A 15,716-nucleotide genomic window follows, 5' to 3' on the forward strand; every position below is an offset into this window, starting at 1 on the left:
AGTTTTTGAAGATAAACTTTGACCCTTGAAATCCACAAATTCGGAACACTTTTTTCTTACGGATGTAAACAAATTTGGATCTCTTCAGGAGTACATATTTGTAACAAAATAAGAACTTCACTCACTGCAACCAGTGAAACTCAAGCTTAGTCTTTTTTTGTTAAAATATCAGTTAAATTCAGGTGTTCCACAATTGTGGGAGGCACAATAACATCCTACAATCATGGAACAGGCAATTTGGAGGCAGTGTTTTGTTGCTCTGGATAAAATAGTCTTGAAGTGAAGTTTTTTGTTCAAAAAGTACTACTTTTACTAGTTAAATAACCAGAAAATGTCCAAAGAAAGGTCCTAAAAATCGTAGGGTCGAGAGAAAAAGCTGCATTTGGCATGCTATTGACAAATTATCACAAAAGTGTTCCGAATTGGTGGGTGTTCCGAATATGTGGGATGACTGTTCTTCCACCTGAATCTACGGAAATTTTTACCATCCACGATGCTCGGGAACGACCTGGAATGTTCCAGCGGTGCTGGTTTGCCGTAAAATACACACCGAGGACCGAACATTGCGACACAAAATAGCAAACCGGAGAAATTTACCCGGTAATTAAAGACTTTGTGCAAATGAATGTGATTTTCTAATAGAATTTAATAAATGTTTTTTTTTCAAAAGCACGTTTCAATGAGCAGCTATCTGAAAGAATCTTGGGTAGAAATTGACAAGAAATACACAAGAAGTCTTATTTTGATTAAAAATCGTTTATTTTGCAAATTTACAACAAAAGGCCAAACTTGGTTTCGATTTTTGTTTTGAACAACATTGTGTTTGTCCCTGAGACAATCACGTGTTCGAAATCAAAACAACTCAATTTCCACATTATACCTTTGAAGCAAAGGGCCCTTATTAAGGGTCTTATTTAACATACTGTTTAAAACTTTTAAAAATTAATAAAAAAGCCTAGAATCAAGCACATTTTTCTTAATTTAACACTGTAGTATTAAATGTTGTTTATTCTTGCTATAAAAGGTTTTTTTCCAATTAAAAGTAAAACACTTTTACCGATACAACGATTTTGTTCCATAAATGCATGGTAGTATCAAAAACTTTACAACTTTTAAATTGAAAAGTTTGAACTTTCTACGAATATTCACCAATGCGAACTTTTAATCCAACGAGCGATCTTTTCAAATTCAGAGATTATTTTTTCTTTGTGTGGGTCAATGTAGAAGAAGAAAATATACAAAACGTAATAAACTTTTGCCTTTTGCAAAATTTGATTTTTTTTTTCACATAACAATATGTTTTTTATGCTTTTCTCGATATGTAGTAATAGATAAAGACCAAAGGCACCGTTTGCAGTAAAAATCCCGTTTGTTTACATTTCTTACTTTGGTCCTTTTACAATTTTTTGCTTGTTTTTCTTCTTATACAATATCTAGATCATTTTTTACATTTTTGGTACCGTCAGTGGGGGTGACATTGGGTCTGGGGGGTGAGATTGGGTCAAAGTGATTTTTTACGGATTTTACCATTTCTCAGATTCTTTTCAATGAAACTGAATTCTGTTAAAAGGGTTGTGTAGGGGACATCTTAAGATGACTTCGCTGAAAAAAATTCGTTCCTAAAACATATCCTGTTATTTTGGCAGATGTCTAAAGTTGGGGTACGTTTTTGGCCAAAAATGACCTCTCGAAAAATCATTTTTCTAATAATTTTGTTAGAATTGCTCGAAAACTACCCAAGTGTTTGAAAATCTCCACTTCAAACATTGTAGCGTGTCAATACGATTCCCTCGAACAAGAAACGCTGTTGGATGACTTGTTTTTACCATATCTTTGTATTTCAGCATCATTTTAGTTTCATTTGACCCAATGTCACCCCTCTAAGGGGTGAGATTGGGTCAATTTTCAAACAATTGGCATTTAAGGTAGTGTTCATCAAAATCGACCATATTTTGGGAAAATGTTAGTAAACTATCTAAGAACAAATCTACGTTAAAAGATTTTCGATGTTATTTAAATTGTTTTTGTTATTAAGAAATTTCGAAAGGTGTTTCGTTTTTTGACCCATAGTCACCCCCACTGACGGTATCTTCTATTCAATTGTAGAGCTTATCAAATTGAACATTTCTTTTCTTGGAAAACGAATTTTGGTCAATTCCATCAAAAGATATGGGCAAAAAACTATTTGAAAATTCTCATTTTCAGATTGCGATTAAATGAGCGAGGTCAAACTCCACCACATTTTTATGTTATTCACATTTCAAAAAGGCGTCTTTTTAGTCAACCGGTTCCGTGTTCGAACCGGTTGTTGCGTTTGAAACGGAATTCGTGTACGATTCTAATTATAATCTATAGATTCCGTTTCAGAATTCGGATTGAGTTGACTGGGCAGTCCGCTCCCCCCGCAATTGTATAACAGTTTTCTTTTCAATCCAACCTTGCTGCTGGCCCTCGACGAAACCTTGCCTTTCTTCTGTCAGCTGTCATTCAACCTTCGACAAAAAAAGGAAAACTTTTTTTCACTTCGGCCAAGTGTTTTTCGTTTTCACTTTTTTGCAACTTCAACAGGGGAGGAAGGACAATCCTCGGAACCTGGAAGTGGAGGAAAATTTTCACTTCTAAACCGTGCGTGCTGGCCATTCGCGGCGCTGTGTTGTGGACAATTGAGTGGATTAGGTGGTGAAGCTAGAATTTTGCCAGTACCGGCTGGCGCTCCAGAAAAAGTGGTTCTCTCCCCTAACGGTGCAAAGGAATTCAGCTCCGGTGGACAATGCGCGAGACAGCACAGCAATTCAGCGACGGGCGGAAGTCGTAATCAAATTGTGCAATTGAACTCCAATTTAGAGCCGAGAGGAGAAAGGAAAAGAAACAGTTTTCAGCTTGAGGTTGAATCTGAAATTTAAGCGCCGCCGTCGTCGTCGTCGATTGAAAACGGAACTTCGGAATCCATCCCGGAAGAGCGATGGCGGAAGCGACGGAAACATCCGCAAAATACCAAAAGCTGGCAGCTGAATACTCAAAGGTAAAATAAACAGCCTTTGTTTACTTGTTCACAGCAAATGAAAAAAATCTGGTTTATTATTGCACGGAGAAAGGCTGGCTTTTTGTTCCGCCTTATCAGCGCGAAAAGGGCGTTTTATTTCGTCGTGGCCGGCGTTTTCTTATCAGACGGCAGCCGGTGTTGTTGAACCGACGACGTCGGAGGTTGTGGGGGCTTTGCGAGCAGGATTACGAAACAGTGTGGTTTAGTTTGTGTGCAAGTTTATGGATAAATTTTAGCACTAAATTTGCACAATTTGAAAATATCTAATGTTTTTTTTAGGGTCATAAAAGCTATTGTGTTTTATATGTTACTCCTCACTAAGACTAAGTAGGTAGCCTGCCTCTTTCCTGAATTGCAAAAAATTGAGAAATAAATTTGAATGGATTTTTTTTTTTTAAATTTTGTTGATTCTGAAACATTTCAGTTGAAACTTTTTTCTTCTTATACAATCTCTAGATCATTTTTTTCATTTTTGGGCTTTTCTATACAATTGTAGAGCTTGTCAAATGGAAAATTTCTTTTCTTAACAAACAAATTTTGGTCAATTCCATCAAAAGATATGGGCAAAAAACTTTTTGAAAATTCTCATTTTCAGATTGCGATTAAATGAGCGAGGTCAAATTGCACCACATTTTTATGTTATTCACATTTCAAAAAGGCGTCTTTTTAGTCATATTTTGGCTAAATGTTTCGTTTACAATGTTTTAAGGCGTTTTCCGATCTCTGGGAAGAGAAATGTGTGTTTTGATAAGCTCTACAAATGTCTAGAAGACACAAACGTCGCATCCAGCGTGTCCGGCATTCTTGCCGTTCGAAAACTTCAGGCGCTTGCAGGTCCTCCTTGTGCATCGTCCACGTCTCGTACCCGTAGAGGACGACCGGTCTTATCAGCGTTTCGTACATGGTGCACTCACTCAAGGAAAGATGACCAGACCGTAGGGTCTTGTGGAGTCCATGGTAGGCACGACTACCGGTGATGATGCGGCTCCGAATTTCTCTGCTGCAGTTGTTGTCCGACGTAACCAACGATCCGAGGTACACAAACTCCTCCACGACCTCGAACTTGTCCCCGTCGATCGTCACGCGAGCCCTAAGAGACTCGGTTCCTGCTGCCAGCAGATACTTCGTTTTCGCAACATTCACCTTCAATCCAACCTTATCCGCTTCCCGCTTCAATTTGGTGTACCGCTTAGCCATCTCCTCGAACGTCCTGCCGACAATGTCCATGTCGTCGGCATAGCAGATGAACTGGCTGGACCGGTTAATAATCGTGCCCCGCATGTTGAAGCCCGCCCGTCTCATGACACCTTCAAGACCAATGTTGAAATGTCGATCGGGTCGGACATCGCTCCCGAAATCTTCACGCTGTACCGTTCTCGTGCATGATCTTCCATAGCTGTTCGCGATCGACCCAGTCGTACGCTGCTTTGAAATCGATGGACAGGTGGTGCGTCGAGATTTGGTACTCGCGACACTTTTGGAGGATTCCCACCCGCTGCTTTGTTGTTCTTCAGCTTCTTGATGGCATCCTTAACTTTTTCTCATCGTGAGTGCTGACGTCGTTTCCCCCATCGCCCTGGTACTCCGGCTCTGGGCCGTTCAGGTGCTCGTCCGTCAAGGTGTCTCCGTCCTTATCCCGGCACATTTCGGCCCGCGACATGAAGCCGTTCCGGGGTTGACTAAGTTCTTGTCGAACTTACGCGTTTCATTCGAGCGGTACAGCTGTCCTGGCACTCCAATTCTTCCAGGCGGCGCTTCTTATCCCGGAAGAGATGGGTTTGCTGGGGGTGTTGTGCAGCAGCCACTTGTCCCGCGCTGCTTTCTTCTCGTCCCAAATCGCCCGACATTCCTTGTCAAACTTGGTCCACGTACCCGATGGCGCTCCATGCCGCTGCGTTGATGGCTGCTTCCATATGGCCTCCAGAAGGGCTTCGGCGAGCTCACCCTCGTCAGGCAACGCAGCTTTGAGTTCCCGCTGCGGGCGACGGTATCGGATCGGACTGGCGCTGGCGCAGCTTCGCCAAAAAAAAAAAAATAAGAAATAAATTTTACCTGATTGTACATATTTGGTCTGCTTTGTTGCCGACGTCTTCGGTATCATGTTGTGTATTTGCTTTGGTTTCACACCTTCCAGCACTTCTAGAAAAAGGCCCGTCGATTAAGGGCATCTCCACCGCAGAGATCTAATTGCGTGGCAAACCTATCGGTTGGATCCCCAGTTTTAGCTTTGCTCCGTAGCTAATACACGTTTCCGCACCGCTGGGAGCTAATTTGGCTACTGAATCAAGCCCACCGCGGGGATCTAATTTATTCATTTTCCAATTTTAGCCGTTTTGTTGATCAAAATCAATGAAACTATGTTCTATTATGATAGAACATGCTTCCAATTGAATTATATGTCCTAATTGTTTGCTTACATCAATAAAATATCATTTTCAATTTTTTAAAAGAGTTCATCCGATTTGCTCCCGACATGTTTGCACCCCAACTTTCGCACCGCAGGTAGCGAAGCTAAAGCTAAATTAGCCTTCGAGTTCATTCAGCGAAGAAAAAGTTCATCGGGGATCCGACGAGTAGCGTAAGCGACTTTATTTAATTGAAAAATTGTGGAGTTTATCGTTTTTCGTATTTTTAAATAAAAAATAATCAGCCACCTAGGTATGTTTAATATAAGCAAACAGTCACAGAAAATTTAAACATGAAAGTTCAAAATTTAAAAATAACTTAACCGATTTGAACATTTTTAAATTTTGTATTAAAATTTAAATATATATGTAATTGGGCCAATTTGAATTTGTAAACAAAGGGTGTATCTTGCTCACGTCAGTGAGATAAAATTACGAATACGTTTTTTTTATTATTATTTTTTTATTTCATTTAAAACATATTTTGGATAGTTTTACCGTAAAGGCTGATACGCAAAACTCCATACGCGCGTGCAGGCCAAGGATTGATACCTAAGAGCATGCAATGGCACTGACCTTGTTGCGTGCTCTTCGGTTGACGTCCACGTAAGGAACATCCTGGAAGGAGCGTAACTAACTACATCCGTAGTTCTGTTAGATCATCCGAATTATCTTGATCAGAACAGTATAGCTCTGGTTCCTTGCGAGTGTCCTATTTTCTTACCTCCACGTTGGCTTGGTTTTCATGATGACCTAGCTGGTGGCCTGTGGAAACGGATCGTAAACCTTTGACCACCGCGGGTCAGAGTCGAGACGGCTAAAAGAAAAGGGCGCGACAATGTGGGAAAGGGAAGTAATTTGTGATTGTAGACGGTATTGTTTTGATTCGCAGTATGTTGAGTCAACTGCTGTGGATGTACCTGAAACATCGCACAACGGGGTTTCTCTTCTCTTCATTCTCGGCTACCACCTATCTCCTATTTTTATTTTGCTCTTCTGATTCCCAATTCTTCACTGATTCTTTTATTTAATATCCAACATTTGATTTTAATTTTACTAACTTTTGATTCTCTTATCTCTCAAAGATTTTCCACTCTTTTCTATCAATTGATACTGCTGTAACAAACTTTGTTTTGTTTTTTTTTTCCTTAAAAATATACTTTTCCTTTATGTACTAGTAATATCAAGTCTATTTATCATTCGCCTAATCTTTTTTGATTTTATTGCGAATTTATTTATTTGAATAATTCTTTATCTTTCCTATAAATTATCATTACTATAATCTAAGCTTGTTTTGTATCTCTTTTTATTAACTATTGTCTAATTTTACATCTAATACATCTAGCTTCTCATTTTTATTCTTCAAAATACTCTCATCATTCTCTTACTATTGATACTTAATTTTTATAAAATAAATTATCTTTTACTGTCAATTGTTTTCAATCTTCACCCTTTTTTTCAAACAAGTGAGGTTTGAGCCCTTACTCAATTTATGGAATGGTTAAAGGATTAACACAAATATTACTATTGTATTTTTGGTAAACTTTTATAACATGCTTAGGACCTAAAATTGTAACAAAACACCGCGACAAAAGAAATAGCAACAGATAAACAGACTCAACAATAGGGAAGATTTCAGGAGAAAATAATACACAGTAAATAACAATAAGTTTTTAAATTCAAACTAAAAACAAAACAGTTTTTGCTTTAATGGAAGTTGTTAGGCACACTATAAATGGTTAGGCGCTTATACTTACATCAAACCCTACGTAATGTACCACCCCCGGCCGAGTTAAAATGCGTAACCGGAAAAGAAGGTGTGCATGCCTGGCACGAACACTCAAAGCGTGTTCTAGCGTGCTGCTCGTACTGACTCAGAGCAAGGGTGAGATGTAGGTGTAAGGGCAGTGCGTGTTCGTCGGGAACCTAGTGCATAAGATCGGTCAAGGCCCGTTCTTACACTGAAAATTGCGAATTGCGAAAGGCTGATACGCAAAACTCCATATAAAAAAAACGCCCAAGAAACGGTCAGGGAAAGGGCCACGAAACGAAAAGTGGCGTTTGACGTTTCTTCACGCGGCGCTTGTTTGCAATATGTTCTGATGAAAAATCGAAGAATTGGAATTTTCCTTTTTGAATGCGACTGAAAATCACAAACATTTTAATAATCTTGTATTCGATATAGAGCAATTCCAGCTCAAATCAGGTTTTTTTCTGGTACTTTTGTACCCGACCCTCTTCGATTTCAATGAAACTTTGTAGACATGTTATCCTAGGCCTATATAAGTCATTTTTGTGTATATGGAGCCAATAATATTTGAGAAGGGCGTAAGGTATTTAAATATTTTTGTATTCTGTAATTTAAAAATTACTGTATCTCGAAGCCGTTGCGTCGTATCAAAAAGTGGTCAAAGACAAACTTGTAGGAAATTGGACGGGCTTTCTGAAAAAAATACACCGAAACAAAAATACACGCCACATCTATGAGATTTTTTGATTTTTAAGTCTAAAACTTAAATTTGAAGGTGATTTCACGATTTTTTTTTCGTTCAAAATTTTTGAGGAAATAGCCTAAAATGTTACTAAAAGACTGACGAAAAATGCAGGATGGTATATCTCCTAAAAAAATACTAAAATCATTTACTAAAACTGTTTTTTTGAAAAGTGGTCTAAATGTCAAAATTTTTAAAAACCGGTAGTGGGGATCGATTCCCCATATAATTTTACATAAAAGTCTCCATATTGACCATTGTCCTATGTCCAATCCTTGGGAAGATACAGCGGTTTTGAAAATAAAAATGTTGAAAAAAACGGTTTTAAAAATAAAAATGTTGAAAAAACGGGATTTTTGGTGGTTTTTGACAATTTCTATATGACAGACTTGGTTTTTCAGTCTCGTAAATATTTTTACCGGAAAGCTCCAATTTCCCATAAGTTTGCCTTTGACAGCTTTTTGATTTATATCGTTTTTATATTTACGTAATCAAATTTACTATCCTGGTTTCTACCACACTGAAAAAATTATTCTATTTTCAGTTAGAAGCAATGTAATTAAGCTTATATCTGTTAAGGGCATCCAATTGAAATGCTGTCAAAGGCAAACTTATGGGAAATTGGACGAGCTTTCCGTTAAAAATATTTACGAGACTGAAAAACCAAGCCTGTCATATAGAAATTGTCAAAAACCACCAAAAATCCCGTTTTTTAATATTTTTATTTTTAAAACCGCTGTATCTTCCCAAGGATTGGTCATAGGACAATGGTCAATACGGAGACTTTTGTGTAAAATTGTCTGGAGAATCGATTCCCACTACCGGTTTTTAAAAATTTTGACGTTTAGACCACTTTTCAAAACAATAGTTTTAGTAAATGATTTTTGTATTTTTTTAGGAGAGACATACCATCCTGCATTTTTCGTCAGTCTTTTAGTAACATTTTAGGCTATTTCCTCAAAAATTTTGAACGAAAAAAAAATCGTAAAATCACCTTCAAATTTAAGTTTTAGACTTAAAAATCAAAAAACTCATAGATGTGGCGTGTATTTTTGTTTCAGTGTATTTTTTTCAGAAAGCCCGTCCAATTTCCTACAAGTTTGTCTTTGACCACTTTTTGATACGACGCAACGGCTTCGAGATACAGTAATTTTTAAATTACAGAATACAAAAATATTTAAATACCTTACGCCCTTCTCAAATGTTATTCTCGAGTACTATTTGCTCCATATGCACAAAAATGGCTTATATAGGCCTAGGATAACATATCTACAAAGTTTCATTGAAATCGGAGAGGGTCGGGTACAAAAGTATCAGAAAAATTTCTGATTTGGGCTGGAATTGCTCTATAATAATATTGAAAATCCCCACCGAATCTCAAAATGCAGAATTTTGAAATTAAAAGGACAGATATCTTGACAGATATAGTTTTTTGGTCGAAATGGAGTAAAAAAAGAAGTTGTCTTTATAGCTGTCGGCCACCAACCAGTAACCTCTGGATTGTGAGTCCAGTGCACTGTCCAATTGATCTACACGGACGGGATCGAAATGAAGTAAACCAGAGTGAAAAAAAAATGACAATTATCACACAAATATCTATTTTCTGACTAAAAAACTCAATAATTAAAAATCTTCAATTTGGAAATTTCAAAATAAAAAAATATGCAGAATTAAATAATAGTTTTAATATTGAAGTATTTATAAATTCAAGAGCTCAACAATTAAAAAAAATCAGAAATTATAAATCAAATTCCAAAAGCTAAAAACTCTGAAATTAAGAATTTAAGAATCTAAGAATTTAAGAATTTAAGAATTCAAGAATTTAAGAATTTAAGAATTTAAGAATTTAAGAATTTAAGTATTTAAGAATTTAAGAATTTAAGAATTTAAGAATTTATGAATTTAAGAATTTAAGAATTTTGAGAATTTAAGAATTTAAGAATTGCAGAATTTTAGAATTTTAGAATTTTAGAATTTAAGAATTCAAGAAGTTAACAAGTTATGAATTTAAGAATTTAAGAATTTTAGAATTTAAAAATTAAAGAATTTAAGAATTTTAGAACTTAAGAATTTAAAAATTTAAGAATTTTAGAATTTAAGAATTTTCGAATTTAAAAATTAAAGAATTTAAGAATTTTATAATTTAAAAATTTTAGAATTAAAGAATTTAAGAATTTAAGAATTTAAGAATTTAAGAATTTAAGAATTTAAGAATTTAAGAATTTAAGAATTTAAGAATTTAAGAATTTAAGAATTTAAGAATTTAAGAATTTAAGAATTTAAGAATATAAGAATTTAAGAATTTAAGAATTTAAGAATTTAAGAATTTAAGAATTTAAGAATTTAAGAATTTAAGAATTTAAGAGTTTAAGAGTTTAAGAGTTTAAGAATTTAAGAATTTAAGAATTTAAGAATTTAAGAATTTAAGAATTTAAGAATTTAAGAATTTAAGAATTTAAGAATTTAAGAATTCAAGAATTTAAGAATTCAAGAATTTAAGAATTTAAGAATTTAAGAATTTAAGAATTTAAGAATTTAAGAATTTAAGAATTTAAGAATTTAAGAATTTAAGAATTTAAGAATTTAAGAATTGAAGAATTTAAGAATTTAAGAATTTAAGAATTTAGGAATTTAAGAATTTAAGAATTTAAGAATTTAAGAATTTAAGAATTTAAGAATTTAAGAATTTAAGAATTTAAGAATTTAAGAATTTAAGAATTTAAGAATTTAAGAATTTAAGAATTTAAGAATTTAAGAATTTAAGAATTTAAGAATTTAAGAATTTAAGAATTGAAGAATTTAAGAAATTAAAAATTTAATAATTTAATAATTTAAGAATTTAAGAATTTAAGAATTTAAGAATTTAAGAATATAAGAATTTTAGAATTTTAGAATTTGAGAATTGAGGAATTTAAGAATTTAAGAATTTAAGAATTTAAGAATTTAATAATTTAAGAATTTAAGAATTTAAGAATTTAAGAATTTAAGAATTTAAGAATTTAAAAATTTAAGAATTTAAGAATTTAAGAATTTTAGAATTTGAGAATTGAGGAATTTAAGAATTTAAGAATTTTAGAATTTTAGAATTTAAGAATTTAAGAATTTAAGAATTTAAGAATTTAAGAATTTAAGAATTTAAGAATTTATGAATTTATGAATTTATGAATTTAGAATTTTAGAATTTTAGAATTTAAGAATTTTATAATTTAAGAATCAAAGAATTTAAGATCAAAATTGCATGTTTTCAAATTCGCATTGGCTTATTTAAAAATTTTTGCTTGAATTTTGCTTTTTACTCAATACAAATGACTGTCTCTTGCATGTCCGGCCGTTGATCGACAATGCATCAAACACAGCCCCAATCTGACCTAAAAAACTTAACTGCATCACCCCACATTGTCAAAAGTAATTTTTCATGCGTAACTTGCACAGGAGGGAAAATACCTCCAAACTCGAAGAATTGGCCTAATTACATTGTTTTGCTTGAAAAAACCATCCGTCAGACGATTTGCTCCCGGTAGAACTCGGAGCTAACCTGAATTTTGTTTAGATTCGGATGAACACGGATGAACTCGAACCTAAATTAGCTCTCGCACAAGTACCGCGGTGGGCTTGACGCGGGTGCAAAATTAGCTTTGAAACGCAATTGGGTCCCTGCAGTGGAGATGCCCTTACTCCTGCAAAACGGTCAATGCTGATATCAAGGCAGTATCTAGACTGCATTGGTCAGCTTCCTGCTTCGCCGCGTTTGTCGTTATTGTGCGTCCAGACTGTTTTGGTACAATTTGCGAAGCTTTCCGAAATTTTGAGGTTGATTTCACCGCCAAGATTTATCTCAATTATTAACCGGAGTTCATAGATCGATAATCCTGTCTTCCCCGCTAATAACATTCCCCTTTTTTATCCACCACACACAGCTCCGCGCCCAGGCCAGCGTCCTCAAGAAGGCCGTCCTGGAGGAGCAAAACAAGAGCTCCTCGCTGCGGGAAAACCTCCGCGTCAAGGAAGCCACCCTGCGCAAAACCGAACAGGAGGTCGACAGTCTGGGCTTCCGGAACAAACAGCTCGAGCGGACGGTGGCCAAACTGCAGGAAGATCTGGAGCTGGAATTCAAGCGGGCCTCCGCGAAGGGTGGTGCCAAGTCAAAGTCTTCGACGGGAGGTGGAGCGGGAGCGGCGGCGGATCCTTCCGGGGTCGATGCCCAGCTGTTGACCGAGGAGCTGCAGAAGAAGATTCTGGAGAATGCCCAGCTGGTTACGCAACTTGACGACAGAGGAGCCGAGGTTGGTCAGTGCCAGCTGCGGCTGGACGGGCTAAATCGGGAACTTCAGCACCAGGCCTCGCTGGAGCAGAAGCTGCGCAAGGAGATGGAGGCGCTGGCGCTGAGAAACACGGAACTGGAGGCCAAGATTAGCGAAGCTGCCAGCACGGTGAGTTAGAGGCGGGGTTTCAGTTGAGGTTTGTAGTTACAAACGTTTTCTTTTCTACGACAGATTGGCAGCGAGGACGGGCTGAGCGTGACGGCCGACATGGAGAACCACTACAACAATCACTTTAGCAGCAATTCCAGCCAGGCCGGCGCCGTTGGTGGCAGTAGCAACAACAATAACAACAACAACAACGCCAGCTCCGGAACGAACAACAACTGTGATGATAGGATAGTGTTCCTGGAGAAGGAACTGAGCCACTGGCGGGCGCAGTACGAGCTGCTCAAGGTCGAGAGCGCTAGTCACCGTGAAGTGGGAGTGGCCGCGTCGGCAAGCAGTGTGGTGAGGGGCGACGAGGTGTCCCAAGAGAGTGAAAAGTAAGAATCTGAATTGGTTATTGTTTGAATGTTTTATGACACTCTTCTGTTTCTTCCAGGAACTCCGAGGACAATCAAACCCAAAGTGAGTTTGAATCGCGGGAGGAAAAGCTAACGCAGCGGTTCACCAAGAGTATAGGGGATCTCTTCCATGACAAGTGCCGGGCCGAGTCGAAGCTGGCGTCGCATTTACTAGAGGTGAGTTGGGTGGAGATCTAAGTGCGAGGGATGTTCCGATGCATGGAAATTTACCGAAACAAACGAGTTTTGGCAATCTGGTTGAAATTGATATTGATCTCCTCTTTTTCGTCCCATTTCACAGTCTCAAAGGCTGCAATCTCATCTGGACATTATGAAGAACCGACTGAAAGAGTGCGAGGACGCCAAGCGTGACGAGGAGCACCGGTACCGGATCATCGAGGATGAACTTGTAAGACAGTCCTACCTCAACCTTGTATAAACAACTCAAGCAGTTTTTTTGTGTGTGTGTTTCAGGCCCGCACCCGGCTCAACTACGAGGAGCAAATCAGCGTGCTCACGGAGCAGGTGATAAGTTTGAGCGACCAGCTGGCCAACTGCAAGTGAATCGTTTTAGATTTAAGTTACAATCGAGGAAGTCAAGTCTGCCGTTTCTGTTGACGCCGTTTTCGAAGCCCGAACGAACAATATTGCAAAGCTCTGAAAGCGAAGGAAGCCAGCATTCCTTTGAATGGCGCGGAGAAAGTGGTTAAATTAGAGAGTATTAAAGGATATTTTTTGTTTGTTTTCTGGAGCAGTCCGCAAAGCTGCTTTGTGTGTGTGTATAAAAATAAGATATAGAAGCCCCTCCTAATATATCAAAAGAAAAAAAAACAAACTTTGTGAATGAAATTATTGAATGACGAATAAGACATTGAGCTACCTATTGTGTTACTAAAAAAATATCAACTTGCGTTTCAATGGCTTTCGGAACAATCACAAATCCCTGCACGGCTTAGCTTTAAAAAAATAACTTGTTTTATTTACCCTACATGTCCTCGTCGTCCTCGATGCCGTACTTTTTCATCAGTTCCAGCTTCCGCTTACGCAGCAACGCCGCCTCGATGTCCTTCTGGCTCGGAACGGGCACGTGCGCGGTAAATCTCGGCCCGAGCAGTCCCATCGGATCGTCCTTCTGCTGTTCGCTCTGCTTCGCCAGATCATCCGACGCGATCTTCGCGTCCGAACCGTAAATGTCCTCCTCGTCCGGCTCGACCTCCTTCCCTGCCTCCCCACCCGCGCGCTGCTGCTTCCACTCCTCCACCGCCCGCTGAATCGCCTGCCGCTCGGCCTTCTCCTCCAGCGGAAGCAAAATCCCATCGTCATCGTCCCGATATCCGTAATAATCCGCGTCAATGTCCTTCATCAGCTCCGCCCGCGTCTTCTTCGGCGGTGGCGGCGGTTCCTGCTCGAACAGCTCCCGCACCCCCGGCAAATCCTTCGCCGCACCAAAGTACTTGTACCCACGATTGCCCGGAACTTCCCGCCCCTCGGCGTCGAACATCTTCGGCCCATACCGCCGGTAGTGTGGCCCTCCCAAGTCCGAAATCTGATTCTCCCAGTGGCGCTTCTCGCGCAGCAACTTGTTAATCTCGTCGTTCAAGTCCCGAATCCGAAACTCCCCCAAACCGGCGTTCTGAATCTGGGCCACCTTCTTGGAAATCTCCCGGATGATTTCCAGCCGCCACTTTTCGCACTTTTGCAAATCTTTGCACTCCGAAGCGAGATACGGCCGCCTTTCGTTCTTGCCCGTTTCCGCCTCCTTCGCGGCACGCCACCGGGCCAGCGTGGTCCTGAAAAAAAATCCGGAGTTGGAACCAAAACAAAATCGACATTACCAAGTAAAATACTCACATGGCCTTTTCCGCGTTTCGTGCCTGTTGATGGGAAAGAAATTGAAGGAATACATTAGTAACTCAGTGCTAAATTAGAAGCACAACAAAAACATACCATTTCTTCTTAAAAACTGCTAGTTTTACTGGAATAATTCGAAATAATCACTAAAAACATGCAGAAAACGTTGTGCTGATGGCGACGGGAGACGCGAGCGACAACGTTTGTAAACATCTCTTGAGAACTCAAATTATGAGAACTGTCAAATTTTGTTTTTGTTCGGTCAGCAGGGGTGAGCTCGATGCTTTTTATTTCGACGGCAACATTTCAAAAGGCATCATGTACATTTTGACACTTTCTGGGTTATTCCCCGTAAAAAAAAATCCGACAATTCGCATAACTTAGTCGGGTCTAGTCGGGTGGTTTCGGCCGATTCGTTGGCCAACTAATCGGCCGAACGGGCAACAGACTTCTGTGTAATCTTTACATAAGCGTCTGGTGGAAAATCGGTTGTCGTAATCGGCCGACGGAATCGGTTATAAAAACAACCGATTTTTTACCGATTTAGTCTGTGAAAAAAAGAAAATCTGACTCAACCCAATTTAGTCGGTCTATTCGTAGGGCAACTAAAAATCTTACTCCTGACGCATCCCGACTAAATCGGCTACTGATTGGTTGTTTTTGATTACCCGATTTCGTAGGGTGTTTCGTCAGGTCGAGAACTGTCAATTTTTTTACGGGGTTGCAAATGGAGCACCCGCAGTCGAGCAGTTTTTGACAGTTCGCTCCATAATACCCCGTTCGCACGGGCGAGCTATAACCGGTTATACCCCGTTCGCACGGGCGAGTTATAGCCGGTTATAACGAAATGGTTTTAAGTTATAACCAAGTTAAAACCAAACCGTTCGCACGGGCGCTGGAGGTTTTAACGGTTTTAACTATTTTGACAGATTACAGCAGGCTATGATTATTTAGTGTTGTCATTTATTTTCGTTTTTTTCTTGTGATGCGGATCGAACTTCACTATCGTGGCCACTATCCGGTAAGGAGCGGGTTTTTTTCCGTTGTTTTTTTTTTTGGTTCCGGTTTGAGGCAGGATTGTAGGTATTTTAAAATAATTT

At 38.5% G+C, this 15,716-nt stretch overlaps 2 protein-coding genes across 2 annotated transcripts; one reads left to right on the forward strand and one right to left on the reverse strand.

Moving 5' to 3' along the window:
* The first annotated feature begins 2,488 nt into the window (after window positions 1–2,488).
* On the forward strand, window positions 2,489–13,658 carry LOC6049257 (kinetochore protein SLK19). Its single transcript, XM_038266967.1, has 6 exons — window positions 2,489–3,022; window positions 11,858–12,370; window positions 12,434–12,744; window positions 12,804–12,942; window positions 13,067–13,174; window positions 13,240–13,658. The coding sequence occupies exons 1-6, from the start codon at window positions 2,963–2,965 to the stop codon at window positions 13,327–13,329; spliced, it is 1,221 nt and encodes a 406-aa protein (XP_038122895.1). The 5' UTR covers window positions 2,489–2,962; the 3' UTR covers window positions 13,330–13,658.
* Window positions 13,659–13,717: 59 nt separating this feature from the next.
* On the reverse strand, window positions 13,718–14,824 carry LOC6049258 (pre-mRNA-splicing factor ISY1 homolog). The gene is made up of 3 exons (XM_001866014.2): window positions 14,713–14,824; window positions 14,617–14,639; window positions 13,718–14,555 (listed from the first exon to the last, which is right to left on the reverse strand). Exons 1-3 carry the CDS (start codon window positions 14,713–14,715, stop codon window positions 13,751–13,753), a joined length of 831 nt encoding a protein of 276 aa, XP_001866049.2. The 5' UTR covers window positions 14,716–14,824; the 3' UTR covers window positions 13,718–13,750.
* Between the last annotated feature and the right edge of the window lie 892 nt (window positions 14,825–15,716).

This window comes from Culex quinquefasciatus, chromosome 1, assembly GCF_015732765.1.
Source record: "Culex quinquefasciatus strain JHB chromosome 1, VPISU_Cqui_1.0_pri_paternal, whole genome shotgun sequence".
In the NCBI taxonomy this organism is placed as follows: domain Eukaryota; kingdom Metazoa; phylum Arthropoda; class Insecta; order Diptera; family Culicidae; genus Culex; species Culex quinquefasciatus.

Excerpts from the sequence above, each read along its gene's own strand:
- LOC6049257 (XM_038266967.1), top strand. The coding sequence starts at position 2,963 with ATGGCGGAAGCGACGGAAACATCCGCAAAATACCAAAAGCTGGCAGCT. Across the intron at positions 3,023-11,857 it reads TGGCAGCTGAATACTCAAAG|CTCCGCGCCCAGGCCAGCGT; the intron begins GTAAAATAAACA and ends CACCACACACAG. Across the intron at positions 12,745-12,803 it reads GTGTCCCAAGAGAGTGAAAA|GAACTCCGAGGACAATCAAA; the intron begins GTAAGAATCTGA and ends TGTTTCTTCCAG.
- LOC6049258 (XM_001866014.2), bottom strand. Across the intron at positions 14,556-14,616 it reads CGAAACGCGGAAAAGGCCAT|GACCACGCTGGCCCGGTGGC; the intron begins GTGAGTATTTTA and ends ATTTTTTTTCAG.